The following is a 15,117-nucleotide window of genomic DNA, read 5'->3' as shown; positions in this document are numbered from 1 at the left end:
TATGCCGGCTCTACTCGAGCTGAGGCAAAGCCCACTTGACCATCCACTCGGACTCGAGAACCTTTTCTATCGTCAGACGCTCCTCGGGCCGGAATCTAAGCATGCTGCGCATCAGTGCGAGAATGGCACTCGTCTCTTGCTCCTCAAAAATCCCAGCTGCCTCTCGTTTCCTCCTGTACTTCTGCACAAATTCTTCGAAGGCGTCCTCGAGATTGGGCCAGGTCTCCCGTTCACCGGTTGGCCGACGAGGGATTGTGGTGTTGCTACCCAACTTTTCCTCCTCGCCAAGTCGTTCCCACTGTTTTCTCCAGCTCTCGGGGAAGTTTGATGTACCCAGGACATCAATCTGCTGAGCCACAATCTCGTCCTGTGTTTCTGACTTGCTGAAGATGAATTTCATCCCTAATATCTCCCAGATGGCGGTTCCAAGGCTCCATATGTCTGAAGGGTAGGATAGATAGTTTTCAGGTTCGAAGAGCGTCTCAGGTGCTCTCTTGGCCAGGGGAGTATTGCAATCTCTCCCGAGGCGCTGCTCCGTAGCTGGTGAAAATGCCTCGCCAAAGTCGCTGAGAATGAGGCCGTGCGCGTCGACCAAGGAAAACTCTTGCGCCTTTTTGCCGAGATAAAGCGGCACTACAGCATGCGACGGGATGTTTGTAGTCAGGGGCTTGTCATCGACCCGGGAAATGGGAACTGTCTCAGGCTCGCCAAATTTCTTCCTGAAGTCCGGGATTGAAAGCTCGTCGAATGTTGATGGAAGTTTGACCAACACGTTCCGAAGATGAATGTCTGTATTGGTCCGTTAGTATTGGGTACAGCAATTAGGCGGGAATGTAGTGAGGCAGACCTCCATGCACAAAGCCCCGGGAGTGGACGAACGCAACCGCGGTGGCTAGCTTCGCAGCTAGAGCGCGGGCGACTTGAACGGGAAAGAGGCGACTGAATGATGCTTCCTTCAGGTTTCCTTGAGCGGGCGTCACCGTGTAGCATGGGTGTGTTCCGTTGGGTCCCCGAAAATCGAACGCATCGAGAATTGTCGGCACTGCGGCGGCTTGTGAGGTCGGGCCTGAGCCATTTAGCGCCTTTAGTACTTCTAGCTCTCTTCGAGGGAGTGAAGGGCTCGATATCCCAATCTTCACCGCGACATAGCGATTGTCTATCTCGTCTCGAGCAAGCCAGATTGTTGAGTAACCCCCAAACCCAAGCTTGTCCACTATTCGATAGCGATTGTGCAGGAGGTCGTTGATTACGACAGGGTGGTACCCGCCAGGCTCGTACAACTCCAGACGCTCTACTCCATCGATCCAACGATACTCGATTGACGAGTTTGGTGACAAAGTCGAGAAATAGGGATGAGAGCAACATTCATAGGTCACGCGTCGTGCGGCTGAATGGGCAAGGGGAAGTCCGGATTTGAAGTTTGTTAACTCGGAACCTCTGAAATTCACAGGAACGTTGCCACGGAATTTGGAATAGCAAAAAGCCAGTGACTTTCTTAAATGGAGCATGGTCGAGGCCAAGTTGCGCTGAGGGAACTAATGGAGATGTGGTTTGTTCATCGTCGGCTTGACGTGACAAAATTACGAGCCCTTGCTCCACTAGCATGCTTAAGTAAGCATCCGAGCCCTCCAGTCCCATAAGGTTCCCAGAACAGACCGTGACCTGGGCATATCCCAACCTCCCCGGGATATCTTGGCCGAATGGACTGATTGATAACTGAATTTTGTAATAGAGCTAATATTCACAGTTACAAAAAAGAATTCAACAGAAAGATACGGAATACCCAAGTGGCTGGTAGGAGCTTTCAGTCTTTCAATACAGCCAACAAGTTTATTGGAAGACTGGCCTTGCCACGCCATATTATTCATATGTGTGTCTCTTTAACTGAGACCAGATCATCCACGAGGTCGTACAAGATGGTCGAAAATCTAGATAACCGCAAGACTATTGACATGCCATGTTCCTAATCGCTGGATTGTTTCAAGCCCAGATACAGCCACTCAGACTCTGACAAACTCCCACAGTGTGGTTCCATGCCGTCGCCTGACCAAGGTGCTTCCGTCCTCATCAACACACAGGACCATCAGGGTATGGGAGTAGTACGGTGACAAGAGCTCGTAGCCTCCCTCGGGATGCTGCCTCGGCGTCCACAGCTCCCAGCCCTTCAGGTGAGAAACCAACGTGCGGATGCCGGTCTTGCCATCGTGACCAAGGTACCTCCCGGTCTGGGGATTCTGGAAGCCAAAATAGCCATCCTGTTTGACGCACAGCCAGTGGGTATCCACATTGCTGGCCTCGCGGAGGCTCTGCAGCTTAGGTTGATCTCCGACGAGCGTGATGGCTCTGCCGCTTTGCTTCTCGATGATTTGGAAGGTATTTTCGGCCCAGGGGATGGCGCCGCGGCTGCTCCAGAGGGAGTCTGGAGCTTCGATGGTGGTCGGAGGCGTGTGTTCCCGGAAGGGGGTGGTTGACGCGTCTGTCATCGTCTCGAATTCGGTGTTTTCTTGCTTCATGCTAGTGGCCATGGTGGTCTGAAATCAGCGAGCGATTTGCGTCAGTAATTCAAACTTCAGTTGTCCAGAACCAAAATGAAAGTAACGGGCTGAAGACAGATGGATATTACCATGTGTTTTGCCAGATTTTAACCTCGATGCGAAGGATAAGGGTGATAGCATTTGTGAGTGTGTGATTCCAGTCTGTTCATGTGGAGAGTTCAAATGCTGTTTTTACCTGAACACGAAATCTTCGGCCTTGCTTTGACCGGTTTCCTCGGGGCGGTGGGCCCCCCAAAAGAAGTACTCATTCCTGTTGCGGCTAATGCAGGAGGCCTACCACTTCAGGTATTATGCCCAATCTTCCCTTCGCTCGCACGTCCAAACCAATTTCCCGTGTCACTGAAACAATGCATGAAGGTTATACTTTTGCCAGCACCTGCATTTTTTGCTACCAACCCGTGGATTGTCTCACCACCGTCCACAGACGAGCTGTTGAACAGTAATACCGAGTGAAACAGTAATGGGTGTTTTCTATCAGTCACGGAGTATGCTGGTTTGACTCCCACAATGGAGTTCAGCGACAGGCTGTAAAGTGGGTTTAGCTAACGTGAACAAGTAGATAAAGGCTGCAGCTTATGGCATGCTTTGTTAGAAAGCCCTTGGCATGTTACTCTGAAGGATTCCTCGGTAGGCAGTCGTTCCACTCCGTCTCCACACCGCACTACATCTTACGTCTGCAGCCTGGGGCCGCGCGGGTGTTCATGCGGAAGTCCACCCGAGCTGGCAGTTGGGGCCATTGGCTGGCTTCTTACTTGCCGGCGGGCGCAAGTGCACATCAATCGCCACCTGTTCCGTGCCTTCGAGGCTTTAGGGTGGCTTGGCCTGCGCTGACACTGACCCTGCTAGGTACGACGAGGGGATCGCAATCCTCTACGGTAGCAACACCTTCCACATCCGCACCACCAGCATGCGCATGCTCGGAAGTCTCGTACCGCAAACCTCCGCGACTATCCTCTCACATATCACCTCTGTGGAGTGCGTCATGGATTATCTGTTCATAGGCTACAAGGACTACTTAGCCTTGAAACCGGAGGAAAGGTCTGACGAACACATGTTGGGTCGTACGGCGTCCTGTGTCCCCCGCCTCATGCCGAGCCTGCAGAAGTTGTACGTCGGATTTTGGCCCCGCACGTGTCTTCTGGATGGCTGTCAACACGGAGACCTCCTCGAGTACAAGTGCACAGAGCACCTTGCGAGTCTGTGGGAGGCCGTGGCCTCCGAGCTCGGGCAGACGGGACGGTCCTGCGACCTCGGGCTGGCGCTCCCCTCGACGCCGTTCGAGCATTATCAGCATGACGCCATCATGCAAGGCCGCAAGATGGGGCTTCCGGACTGGAGCCCGGAAATGCCAGCCAAGTTCTCCTACCACCCGAGACTCCGTCTTTTTCAGCCTGCTCGTAGCCGGGGGACCAGAGTCAGAGTCGGGAACTGATGAGGGAGGAGGTTCTGAGGTTGGATACTGGATCAGCCTGACCCTGTGGGACGGTCTGAGGGCCGGGAACTCCATGGTCATTCGTTGTTTTGGATCATGAAGAATGCTATATTAATCTGATAAGTGATACTTATTTGAAGGTGTAGACTCATGTCACCCAAATGGGGGGAAAGAAAACATGATCTCCTGTTCTCCTCACAAGTTACGCGCACTGGGAGCTTACATTTGCACACCTATTCCCTGTGGACTCTTTATATTCACGAATGGCGGCTATGTGGTCATGTTGGCTGATGCCAATTCAATGCACCAAGAGCGGGCGTTGCAGGGTTGAGATCTCTAGAAGCTGTAATGCGTTTGCCACTTGACCATAATTCTTTTTCGTTCATATAAGTATAATTCTTATATTTTTAGTGTTTGATTTATTTCATCTTACTTTATTATCTTTTACTGTTTTGTAGCTTTCATTGTGTCTTTATTTCCTTGCCCCCGGACACTTCAATGCGAGTGATCGAGAACCTGTCGCCTTTGCCAGACTTTTTGAGGAGGCCGGTTTCCACTTCGAAGGAGGACACCAGCCACCCGGGTCGAAATTGCACATCTTAGAGGCTACATGGAGAGGGTAGGGGGTGGACAGGCGCATGTATTTTATAATTACATCTTTCCGTATGCTTGACATGATTCGAGGCATTCTTCTCACTGCGATTTGAACACTAGTATGGATTTTCATAAGCTTCCGACCGGATCAACCCGAATTCCCTCTGCACATGTATGCCGGTCATCTCTGGATGTGATACTCCCTGGATTGGAAGGTCCCTCATGGAGTACTCCGGGCCCTGGTGTGTTGCCTGGGGCCAAGGGAGATTTTCTGAACTCGAGCTCGGCTGCTCCAGATCGTCGAAGCTCCATCGTTGCTGTGTTGATGTAGTGACGTCCTCAGGCTTGCCAGAATTTTGCTCCAGGTCATTGAAGCTCCATCTCTGCCGTGTTGATGTAGTGAGGTCCGCATGCTTGGCAGAATTATCCGTCGAAGCACCCGTGCTTCGAATACGGGACACCCAGGCAAGCGGCGTGAAGCTGCTGAGCCGCGACGAGAGCCGACTCCAGAAGGTCGAACCAGTGAGAAGCGGCTGGAAGACCGGCAGGCAGCAGCAGAGCAGGGAGACGAACATCTGGACACACGTCCAAAGAGAGACCATGCTGAAGGCATCTTCAATCACGAAGGAGTTTCCTCGGTCAGACCACTTGTCGTGAAACGTGAAGGGGGTCGCGGTGTAGTACTCACAAATCTCACTGAGAGAGAACGTCACCGCAATCTTGACGAACCCCAAAGTTCCAGCACTAGAGCAAACACCACGGTCAGTACGGGAGTAAAGATTTACGCAGAAGATTAATCTGAAAGATTACTCACATGATACCAAAGCCAAACAAGACCCTGAGCCTCCATTTTGTGGCCCGCGGCAGCTGACGAGGGCGGATCATGACCATTGCGAGAGCGACCATGGCGAAGTCGACAAACGAGTTCGGCGTCTCCCCGCCAACAATCACCACGCCGTCATCTCTGCAAGTGCCGGGTATCGATTTGTCGAAGTATCGCTCGAAGGGCCTGCATTGCAGCCCCTGGAAGACGCAGAAGATGATGCATAGCATCGTCTGAAACCCCCCGATGATGTAGATCCAGATCCGGTAGGTGCGGTTGATTCCAAAGATGCGGTAGAAGAGCGCGAGGACGCTCAGCTTGACGGTGAGGATGTGTCCAAGGTAGAGGTAGACGCCAGTCATGTCCCACTGTGGTCGATGTCAGTGATTGTACCACCACAGGTGAAGTGTAGGTGATGCGCGCCACTGGGCAATTGGCGCAAAAATGCCATGGTAGGTTGTGATGACGGTTGCGAGATACATACTACACGCATCTGACGATAATCCGATGGGCTCTCAGCGATTTCCTGCTCAATTGTGCGTCCATTGAGAATGCTGATAGCTATTCGAGGAAACCACCATTATTCAGTTGCAGTTCACCCGAATGTCATTAGAAAGGCCTGGTACTCACCCAGCAAACCCGCAAGGTTCACCAGCACGAAGAACACAGTGGCCAGAGCGGCCATCCAGTCCTCGAGCCCAGGCTTGCGCGCCCCATGGCGGGTAGCGACGAAGCGAAGCACCGTCACTGCAATGCCGAGGGGTGTGAATGTGATCAGAACGATGAACTGGGCAAATTGGGTCGAGTTGTTGTATATTCCGAACGCCATCTTTCCTCTCTATCGTGCCCAGCTTCAAGCGTGCGGCGCGGGTTGTCTTCCTTCCTCTGCACGTGGGTTGTGCTGGAGCGGACGTACGAACTTGTATTAGTCTTGGTCATCCTTCTGGACACCCTTCTGGACACCAGCTTATATTACTCACCGCCTACGGAATCACGCGAGCCCGCTAGGCAGACAGGGTAGTAGCGAAGATTGGGTGACGGCGGCTGACAGGGACGGACGATTTTCGTCCACCGCGGGGTGGCAGGCCCTGATCTGCTAAACTCTGCCCAACTGGCTGCGAACTCCACAACAATAATACCATTATTGTTACATCTACGCACCTCGTGGCGCTTGCAGCACACGGTGACTTGAAGGATCACAGAGATAGCCAGGGGAGATAACAGCATTGTATCAGTGGCAAGGACGTGGTCTGGAGCCGGGCGGGCATGGTCGAGGTCAGCTGCACGGGCACATTAATTAGCCTTACCCTTGGCCCCCAACTACTGGCGCTGATCGGAGCCTCGTACATGTCATGGCTGGTTTGCTGACGGACCTGTTGGTCCCTTGATGTGCATACGGCCAAATTTCTATTGGAGGTTGGGTGAGGACCGAAGGATTCGACTGCGCCCCCCACATGCAGGTCTACCTAGGTTTGCGAAACGCTCATTGCGACTACCAAACTACTACGGTAGTATCGTCGCACTTGCACCGTAGTGTAATCTTTAGTGGGTTGAAAAAGTTAATCCGCTTCTATTTTGGGGGCCAAGTCATGTTCAGCAATTTTTCGATGGCCGTTGTATGTTCTTCCCAAATGTGGACAGCAGATCGTCAACCCTTTAATTGCATATACAGGAAGAGAAATGGACGGCGAATATCGAGAATGGCTCTTCTCGATAACCACAGGCGAGATATGTGAAGAGGAAATCATAACGACAAGTTCACATTGAGATTCATCGCTCCCAGATAGGAGTCTCGCCTCTAAGCCCCAAGACCAACATGGTGGCGATTGATATCCCAACTTCACAACGCGCCCTCCAGCAAGGCGAAGATGGCCGGCTTCGCGTAATCAACAACGCCGCTATTCCACCACTACTGCCGGGTTACGTGCTTGTCAAGACACATGCAGTGGCGCTGAATCCTTCCGACCACAAAATTACGACCGGCTTCCCAATCCCGGGAGCCCACTCTGGCAGCGACTTTTCCGGCACAGTGGTCCAGCTGGCCGACGATGTCGACCCGGCCGTCTGGCCGCTCGGCAGCCAAGTCTGCGGTGCAGCCTTCGGCTTCTCGCCGCCACACAGACTGGCGAGCGGGGCCTTTTCCGAGCACGTCCGCGCGCGTGCCGACCTGCTGCTGCGCATACCAAGCAACCCCCACAACGGAGATTTCGAAAGAATTGGTCTCCTCGAAGCAACGACGTTGATGACCGCCCTCTCGACCTGCAGCCTGGCATTCTGGTCACCGGACGGGCTCGACCTCGCAGGCACGCCCGAGGCGCCCGTCGCCTCCGAGAAGCCCACCCCGGTGCTCGTCTACGGCGGCAGCACGGCCACGGGCACCATCGCCATCCAGCTGCTCCGGCTCTCGGGCTACGACCCGATCGCCACGTGCTCGCCCCGGAACTTCGACCTCGTCCGCGGCAGGGGCGCCTCGGCGGTGTTCGACTACTCTTCCCCGGATGCCGCCGCCGACATCAAGGCTCATTCGGCCGGGCGGTTGAAGTACGTACTGGACTGCATCAGCAGCGCCGAGAGCGTCGCGGTGTGCTACGGGGCGATCCAGCGACCCGGCGGGCGCTACGCGTCGCTTGAGCTGGTCCCCGCTGAGCTGTTGGCCAAGCGGAGGGCCGTGCGGGCCGAGTTTGTCCTGGCTGCGGAGGCGTTTGGTGAGGACATCGAGCTGGGCTACGACGGGTATGATCGGCCGGCGAGCAGGGAGAAGCACGAGTTGGCGGTGCGGAGCCTGGGGATGCTGCAGGGGCTGCTAGACTCGGGCAAGCTGAGGGCGCACCCTATCGAGGTGTTGGAAGGGGGCCTGCAGGGGGTCGCCAGTGGACTGGACATGTTGGCGGCGAAAGGCGTATCGGGGAAGAAGTTGGTCAGTATCATCGAATAGAAATGGACATGCGCTTTGTGCAATACGACAGTGAATTTTCACGATATGCATTCACAGGGGTACGGCAGCCTGGGACCCCTACAGTTCTGACAGGTAAGCACAATGTCACCTCCGTCCGAGGTCACATCGTGGCGTCAGCTCCTGTAGCCTCGAGACTGCAAGGGGTGCGTGGAAAATGACAACCCGCCGTTGTCGATCGTAAGCGCTATGCATGGAAGCAATGATCCCGAGAAGATGCCCGCTGCATCACTTCAGCGAATACACCGTTCCTAGTCTGCTGGAATGCTTGCCTTTTTCCTCTTGAATTTCAGTGGAGAGGCACTCGGTGTAGAACGCGTGACATGTGAGACCGTACCACGGAAAGACCCTCCAGCAGCCCGGCTCTGTTGCAGAGAAAGACTGGACCCCGAGCTGTGCGTCATCACATTTCTTCTTGGAATTTCGGCTTTCGGAGACCCTTTCCTGTCGCATACAGCCGTCATTCTTATCCTAAAGTACTGAGCACTCACTGTCCTGCCCTTGCCCATAGGCCGTTGATGACTCTTCGATGGGCTCGATAGATCCTTTCACGAGATAAGGCACAGCAGCGATGGCCGGCAGTTCAGAGCCATGTCACTCCCAGGCTACTGCACAGCATCACGGGAAGGATTCGGCACCCAGCGCAGAAACGCCAAGGCCCTCGCCGTCGCCAGACGAGCTCGAGAGTGTGGCGCCTCCCGCAGCCGCCTTCAAGCCCACTTTCCGCCTCTACGCCATCGTCGTCGGGCTGGGGATCGCGAACTTGCTGGCAGCGTTGGAAAACACCGTCATCACAATCGCCGCTCCCGTGATCCTGACCGACTTGGGGTTTGGGGATAATTTCATCTGGATCACCAACGCTTTCTTCCTCAGCAGGTACATTTGACCACTGGCCCTGTCCTATCTCCCTGCGCATGTGTGAAACGACTGAAATGGGTTGCTGACACCTGATATCTACGACACAGCACGGCACTACAGCCCCTCTTCGGCCAGTTTTGCAACGTCTTCGGCCGGCGATATGTCACATTCGCCGTCATCGCGGTGTTCGTGCTCGGCAGCGGCGTCTGCGGGGGCGCCACGACGGCCGGCATGCTCATCGCCGGGCGCGCCGTCCAGGGCGCCGGATCGGGCGGCATCATAATGGTCGCGAGCATCATCCTCAGCGACCTGGTGCCGCTCCGCCAGCGGGGCACCTACTCGGCCATGCTCATGTCCGTCTTCGGCATCGGCTCCGCCCTGGGGCCCTTCATCGGCGGCGCCATTGTCTCTTCGACGACCTGGCGCTGGGTGTTCTACCTGAACCTTCCTATCGGGGCGGCTGCCGTTACCGTGCTGTTTTTCTGTCTTCGGGTCAACTATGACAGGGAGATGTCCTTCTCGCAGAAGCTCAGGCGGATCGACTTTGTTGGAAACGCGATCCTGGTGGCCAGTACGGTTGCCATTCTCTACGCTTTGAGCTATGCCGGCACAAGGTACCCGTGGAGCTCGTGGCATACACTGGTGCCGCTCCTCCTCGGCTTTTTTGGTCTGTTCATCTTTGCGTGGGTACAGGCAACTGGCCTCTCGGCAGAACCCCTTGTGCCCCCTCGATTCTTCAAGACTCGCACCTCTGTCATCTTGGCCGTTGCCACGTTTCTTTCCTCAGCCTTGCTATACTGGTGCATATTCTTTCTACCAGTCTTCTTCCAGAGTGTCAAGCTCTACTCTCCCCGGAGGGCAGGTGTGGCCCTGCTCCCCATCTCACTGCTGGGCATACCCGGCTCCATGCTCGGGGCTCTGGCCCTTACACGCTGGGGCCGCTACAAGCCTATCCACATCGCAGCCTTCGCGATCCAGACCCTCGGCCTGGGTCTCTTTACACTACAGCGTGAGACCACGACGGTTGCAGAATGGGCTATCTTCCAGTGCATAGCTGCCTTCGGCGCCGGGATCATCTTCACGACCATGCTGCCCGCCTTCCAGGCATTCGTTCAGGAGCGCGACCTGGCTGCCTGCACGGCGGCCTGGTATTTCATCCGCCTGTTTGGCCACGTGTGGGGCGTGACGATACCCGCCGTCATCTTCAACAACCGCATCGACGGCCTGCTGGCCGGCGGTGCAGTCTCTGACCCGGATGCGGCGCGCATTATATCGGCGGGTGGCGCATACCAGGCCGCGTCCGCTGTTTTTGTGAAACAGTTCCCGCCCGACTTGCAGAGTGAGATTCGTGCTGTTTACAGGCAGGGCTTACAGCGCGTCTTCCAGGTCGCTATCGTTTTTGCCGGCCTGGCATTCTTGTTATCGCTCTTCGAGGAGGAGGTTGAGCTGCGGAAAACTCTTGAGACGGACTTCGGTCTGGAGGAGAAGGAAGACGAGAAGCACGCCAGTGGCCATAACCATGCGGTCGTGAAGGATGCTCGTTCAGCAGAGACGTGGCACTGACTGGAATGTGGCAAACATCTCTATACCCAGACGAGTCGGAAGTTGAACATAATTAATATTCTCTACATCGACCTCGTGACTAAATTGATAATTTTTCACCGTAAAACGTGGCTTCCTCCCGCGAGCCTAGTCGTCTTACGACCCAAACTCTACGACAGCTCTGACATGCATGCAGAACCGGAGCGGCGTTGAAATCCATCGCAAGAGGACATGTCCCTGATGAATTTGCGGGCTGCGCATCCTGGTGCAAGCAAGGTTCTTCCTTGTAGCTATATAAGCGCCCACAACTTTATCCCTCTCGCTGATAAGATGCACTCGGCCACCAAAGCCGTCCTGCGCGTCCCTCTCCCGGTTTGCTTGCCCATAATGAAACGGCAAAATCAACCCCGAAGCAGTGAACAGATGTAATATCAGACGTAAATTTGATCCACTGACGTTCACGGTTTTGCCGCGCCCGTCGTGCCGATATGCGCTGCGCCTCCTCAACCGCCGGCGCTACGTGTTCGGATCGGCGCGTTGTGACGTCTCATCAGGTGCAACAGGGCTGGAACGGCCTGGGCTGCCGATGACCTGATCACCCCAGGCCGCGCCGCAGACATGCATTCTAGCCACGTTGCAAGCGTTCTGTCTCGGTCCTTTTGTGCTGCGTCGAGGCCCGAGGTTCGCCGCTTCATCGGGTATGTCTCGCCGAGGCCAGGGAAATGCCCCGCCACGAGACTGTGTGACTTGAACTATGGGCGACCGGATGGGACGATGAAAGTTACTGTTGGTTCGGAGTGAGTTGGTACTGTAGCATTGGGCCCTAGTTCCATTAGTAACATGTCGGTCAGGACGTGCGGTCATGCCGCATGCATAAACACAAACACGCTTAATTGCATAACTACATGGTGAGATCATGGTGCGACAGAGAAACCAACGGCCTGCGGCGCACGCCTCCAACGTCTTTTGAGCTTCTACCCAACTACCGCATCAACGCCGAGTGCGGGAGCTAGCAGAACAGGTCCTGCCGCCGTCCATACTTGCTAAAACATTCATCTTTTCTTGGTACCTCGGATCTATTTGCCGTTCTGTTTCGTGCCTCAGATAGCACACTCCTAGCCATGCCTTTCACAGCTGCCCTTGTGGAGCTTCGCAACATGTGGGCACCCAGAGAGCTGCTAACATTTGTCTGTGGAAGTGTTAGTGTGCCCTCCTCCCCGTCCACACCCGTTCGCATTGATGTGAAGATCAGTCACTTGCTCACCGACTTAGCTCATATTCTATTGGGCCATTCGATCGATTTGGCTTGTCCATTTTCATCCCCTAGCCAGATTTCCTGGTCCCCGCATAGCAGCAGTGTCTGATATCTGGCTTGCGTACCATTCGTGAGGCGAACCTTCAAATTGATTCAAATGGCTTTGACTGAACAAATGTCTAGACTGACCGGACGATGGCCATGGGTCGTTGAGAATGCTCTCAAGAAACATGGTATTCCGACCAGAGCGTGCTCCATGGCGTTAACTTTGAATCACATTCTCACACTATCCACAGGAGATGTTGTCCGCGTTGCACCTAATGAGCTCGTCTTTTGTACTCCCCAGGCGGTCACGGGTAAGCAACACAGTCACTGGTCCACTTCGGAAGATGCGGCTCATTCAAAGTCATGCAGATATTTATGGCTCCCACGAGAAATTCCTGGAGCGTTTCCCGAAGACTCAAATTAACAATCATGGAAACGATGAGCACGGCGGATTGATCTGGGAGTGGGATCCCGTGAGACACCGGCAGGTTGCCAAACAGCTGTCTCCGGCCTTTAGTGGACGCGCGCTTAAAGCGAAAGAGCCGACCATACATAAATATGTTGACCTCTTTGTTCAGCGCATGGAAACTCTAGGTTCAGGTTCGAATGGCCAAGGAGTCAGCTTACCCACATGGATCAACTGGATAGTAGGCAAATTTCATGAGACTAGTCATGGGCCAGAAACTTCCTCGCTCTGTGTTTTTGTTCCCATGACATCCTCTCCGTGTGCTTTGAAAGCTGACCAAGGATTTTGTAGTGCGTGGATATATCCGCTGACATGGCCTATAATCGAGAGATGAATTCCCTGAAAGACAGTAAATCTCCCAACGGTCTCCCGACGCCTCCCTCGGATCAGTATCTCCAGAGGTCTCCCAGTTGATCTATCCACTAACCCCAAGATAGTGAAAGACGCCCCCTACCTATCCCTTCTAATGCGCCTACACCGAGCCATTGTGCTTATCCAGGTATCATGGCGCTTTCCGCTTATAAGCCCGCTGAAGTACCTCTACCTGGTGCCTATGATGATGGGGCACTCCCACATAAGAGAGCACAGCCGCCAGCAACTGGAGAGACGCATCCGGCGCCAGGGTGCCGTAGAGCATCTCGACTTCATCGAGCAGCTAATCCCCGAGGACCGCGAACCGCCCAAGGGGAAAGAGCTGCGCCACCTTGAACAGGTGGCAGGCCAGCTGCTGATTGCGGGATACGAGCCCCCGTCACTCTGGTTCTACTTCACCATCTATCATCTGGTACAGAACCGGGGTGCCCTGGACATTTTGACCAGGGAGATCAGGGACGCCTTCGAGACGTATGACGGCATCACAGCCGGGGCAGCGGCGAACTTGCCGTATCTAACATGCTGCCTGAAGGAATCTCTCCGATTCACGCCGCCGCTTCTGACTGGCATGCCGGTCATAAGCCCGGGCGCGACAGTCGATGGGACGTATGTTCCGAGAGGTGTATGTCACCAACTCTTCACAAGACCCTGACCGAATGTTATCTCACCATCCGTCGTCATTCTAGGTCGTCTGTCAATCCAGCCTCCTCACCTTGGCGCGCAGCCCCAGGAACTTCCACGAACCCCTGCAGTTCCGGCCGGAGCGGTGGATAACTGCTGACGACAATCACCCGCTATCCGACCCCCAATTCGCGGACGACAACAGGGCAGGGTTCCAGCCGTTCAGCCAGGGCCCGAGAATCTGTGCGGGCAGGGAGATTGCCTGGTGGCCGATTAGGGTATTCATTGCCAAGGTCTTGTGGAAGTTTGATCTGGAGATTGTGCCTGGGTCAATCGGTGCTGAGGGCATTGACGGTGTTTTGAGGGGTTGGGCTATGTATGAGAAGCCTGAGGTCCGGGTGAGGTTCTTGCCTGTAGGTAACAAGGATTTAGTGTAGTCTGATTATTGAACCCCTCTGTGGCCGGCAAAGAAGCTGTGAATCTGCATTTCGCCGTGTTCGTGGTCCATGACAACACTGATAGAAAATTTGCAGTCTATCTGTTACTTGCTAAATTACGTCGCCCTTTCATTCAGAATTGCCGACGATAACTTGAGTATTCTGCGTGTTTGAAATTGGTCAATTCGAGTCTAATTTTGGGCTTCTGTATCTGACTGAACAGCGAATCATGATCACGTGGGGGATCGTTGATTTTGGTCAGACCACGCCTCTTGAAGCTGATTTCAACCCCAATCTTGCTCTTGGGATGTGCAATTACTTGGCACTAGGCTTTCTAACGGTATGGAAACGTGCTAGTCCGGTTGCTTGGCTTGAATTGGTGTGGTTTTCTCGCTCAGTACATAAGGTCCATCGATACATGCAATTGCAATAATCTACCTCTTAGATAGAATATTCGATAGAAATTGAATCAAGAACAGAGCGTGGCGTCGATCTCATCGGGATCCTGCCGTCGACAAGTACCGAAATCACCCCGTCATAGGCAGTCCTTAGTATACCCTACCCACAGGGATTTCTGATGTAACGGAGAGATCCTTCTGCGGCGCAGCTGAATTATCAGCTGATCAAATTTCAGCTTCGGCTACGCTGCTGACATGCAATACCGTATCAGTCTCGTCAATCACTTTTTCTCCACTGGTCTAGACACGGATTGGCAGCCTAAGGACCAATGTGCACAGGCAAGGCCGTTCTTTTTCGGTGACCATCACGCATGCGATCGGCACACAGGCAGCAGAATGCCCCTGGAAGCTAGGAACGTGGGGGCCGCAACGGACTCCGCGTCACCCACCATTCTTCGACACTGACTTCTAAAAGAAGCTTGTTAGCGGGTGATCTCCTGGGGTAGACCTGGGTGTAAGAGTACGATAAATTCATAATATCGAGATATACCGTTACTCGGGCGTCTAATTAGCTTCGTGGTGCCAGTACCACCGTGAAACCTGCGTCGGATGTTACATCGCGCTTAGTCGCAAGGCATCCGCGTAGAAGCGACCAGGGGATCCATTTTTATATTTCCGGCTTGGCCATGAAGATATTCCGCCTCGCCCTTGCCGTACTGCATGGATACATTTGATGTGCTAGACTATGAAAGATGGTGCCTTAGAA

At 54.2% G+C, this 15,117-nt stretch overlaps 5 protein-coding genes across 5 annotated transcripts; 3 read left to right on the top strand and 2 right to left on the bottom strand.

Annotated features, from left to right (window-relative positions):
- Positions 1–10: 10 nt before the first annotated feature.
- Positions 11–2,525, bottom strand: INS49_013349 (uncharacterized protein; the record flags this gene model as incomplete). The annotated part of the gene is made up of 3 exons (XM_043174048.1): positions 11–789; positions 848–896; positions 2,049–2,525. 3 exons carry the CDS (start codon positions 2,523–2,525, stop codon positions 11–13), a joined length of 1,305 nt encoding a protein of 434 aa, XP_043020993.1.
- Positions 2,526–3,062: 537 nt separating this feature from the next.
- INS49_013348 (uncharacterized protein) lies at positions 3,063–3,987 on the top strand (the record flags this gene model as incomplete). Its single annotated transcript, XM_043174047.1, has 2 exons — positions 3,063–3,082; positions 3,402–3,987. The coding sequence occupies 2 exons, from the start codon at positions 3,063–3,065 to the stop codon at positions 3,985–3,987; spliced, it is 606 nt and encodes a 201-aa protein (XP_043020992.1).
- A 710-nt stretch (positions 3,988–4,697) lies between these two features.
- On the bottom strand, positions 4,698–6,233 carry INS49_013347 (uncharacterized protein; the record flags this gene model as incomplete). Its single annotated transcript, XM_043174046.1, has 4 exons — positions 4,698–5,325; positions 5,396–5,772; positions 5,889–5,965; positions 6,035–6,233. The coding sequence occupies 4 exons, from the start codon at positions 6,231–6,233 to the stop codon at positions 4,698–4,700; spliced, it is 1,281 nt and encodes a 426-aa protein (XP_043020991.1).
- A 987-nt stretch (positions 6,234–7,220) lies between these two features.
- On the top strand, positions 7,221–10,778 carry INS49_013346 (uncharacterized protein; the record flags this gene model as incomplete). Its single annotated transcript, XM_043174045.1, has 3 exons — positions 7,221–8,321; positions 8,974–9,233; positions 9,323–10,778. 3 exons carry the CDS (start codon positions 7,221–7,223, stop codon positions 10,776–10,778), a joined length of 2,817 nt encoding a protein of 938 aa, XP_043020990.1.
- Positions 10,779–12,835: 2,057 nt separating this feature from the next.
- INS49_013345 (uncharacterized protein) lies at positions 12,836–13,995 on the top strand (the record flags this gene model as incomplete). Its single annotated transcript, XM_043174044.1, has 4 exons — positions 12,836–12,872; positions 12,961–13,517; positions 13,582–13,914; positions 13,990–13,995. The coding sequence occupies 4 exons, from the start codon at positions 12,836–12,838 to the stop codon at positions 13,993–13,995; spliced, it is 933 nt and encodes a 310-aa protein (XP_043020989.1).
- Between the last annotated feature and the right edge of the window lie 1,122 nt (positions 13,996–15,117).

This window comes from Diaporthe citri (assembly GCF_014595645.1).
Source record: "Diaporthe citri strain NFHF-8-4 chromosome Unknown scaffold_7, whole genome shotgun sequence".
Taxonomy (NCBI): domain Eukaryota; kingdom Fungi; phylum Ascomycota; class Sordariomycetes; order Diaporthales; family Diaporthaceae; genus Diaporthe; species Diaporthe citri.
Note: the sequence above shows the minus strand (reverse complement) of the source record. Positions and strands in the feature narration are given on the sequence as shown.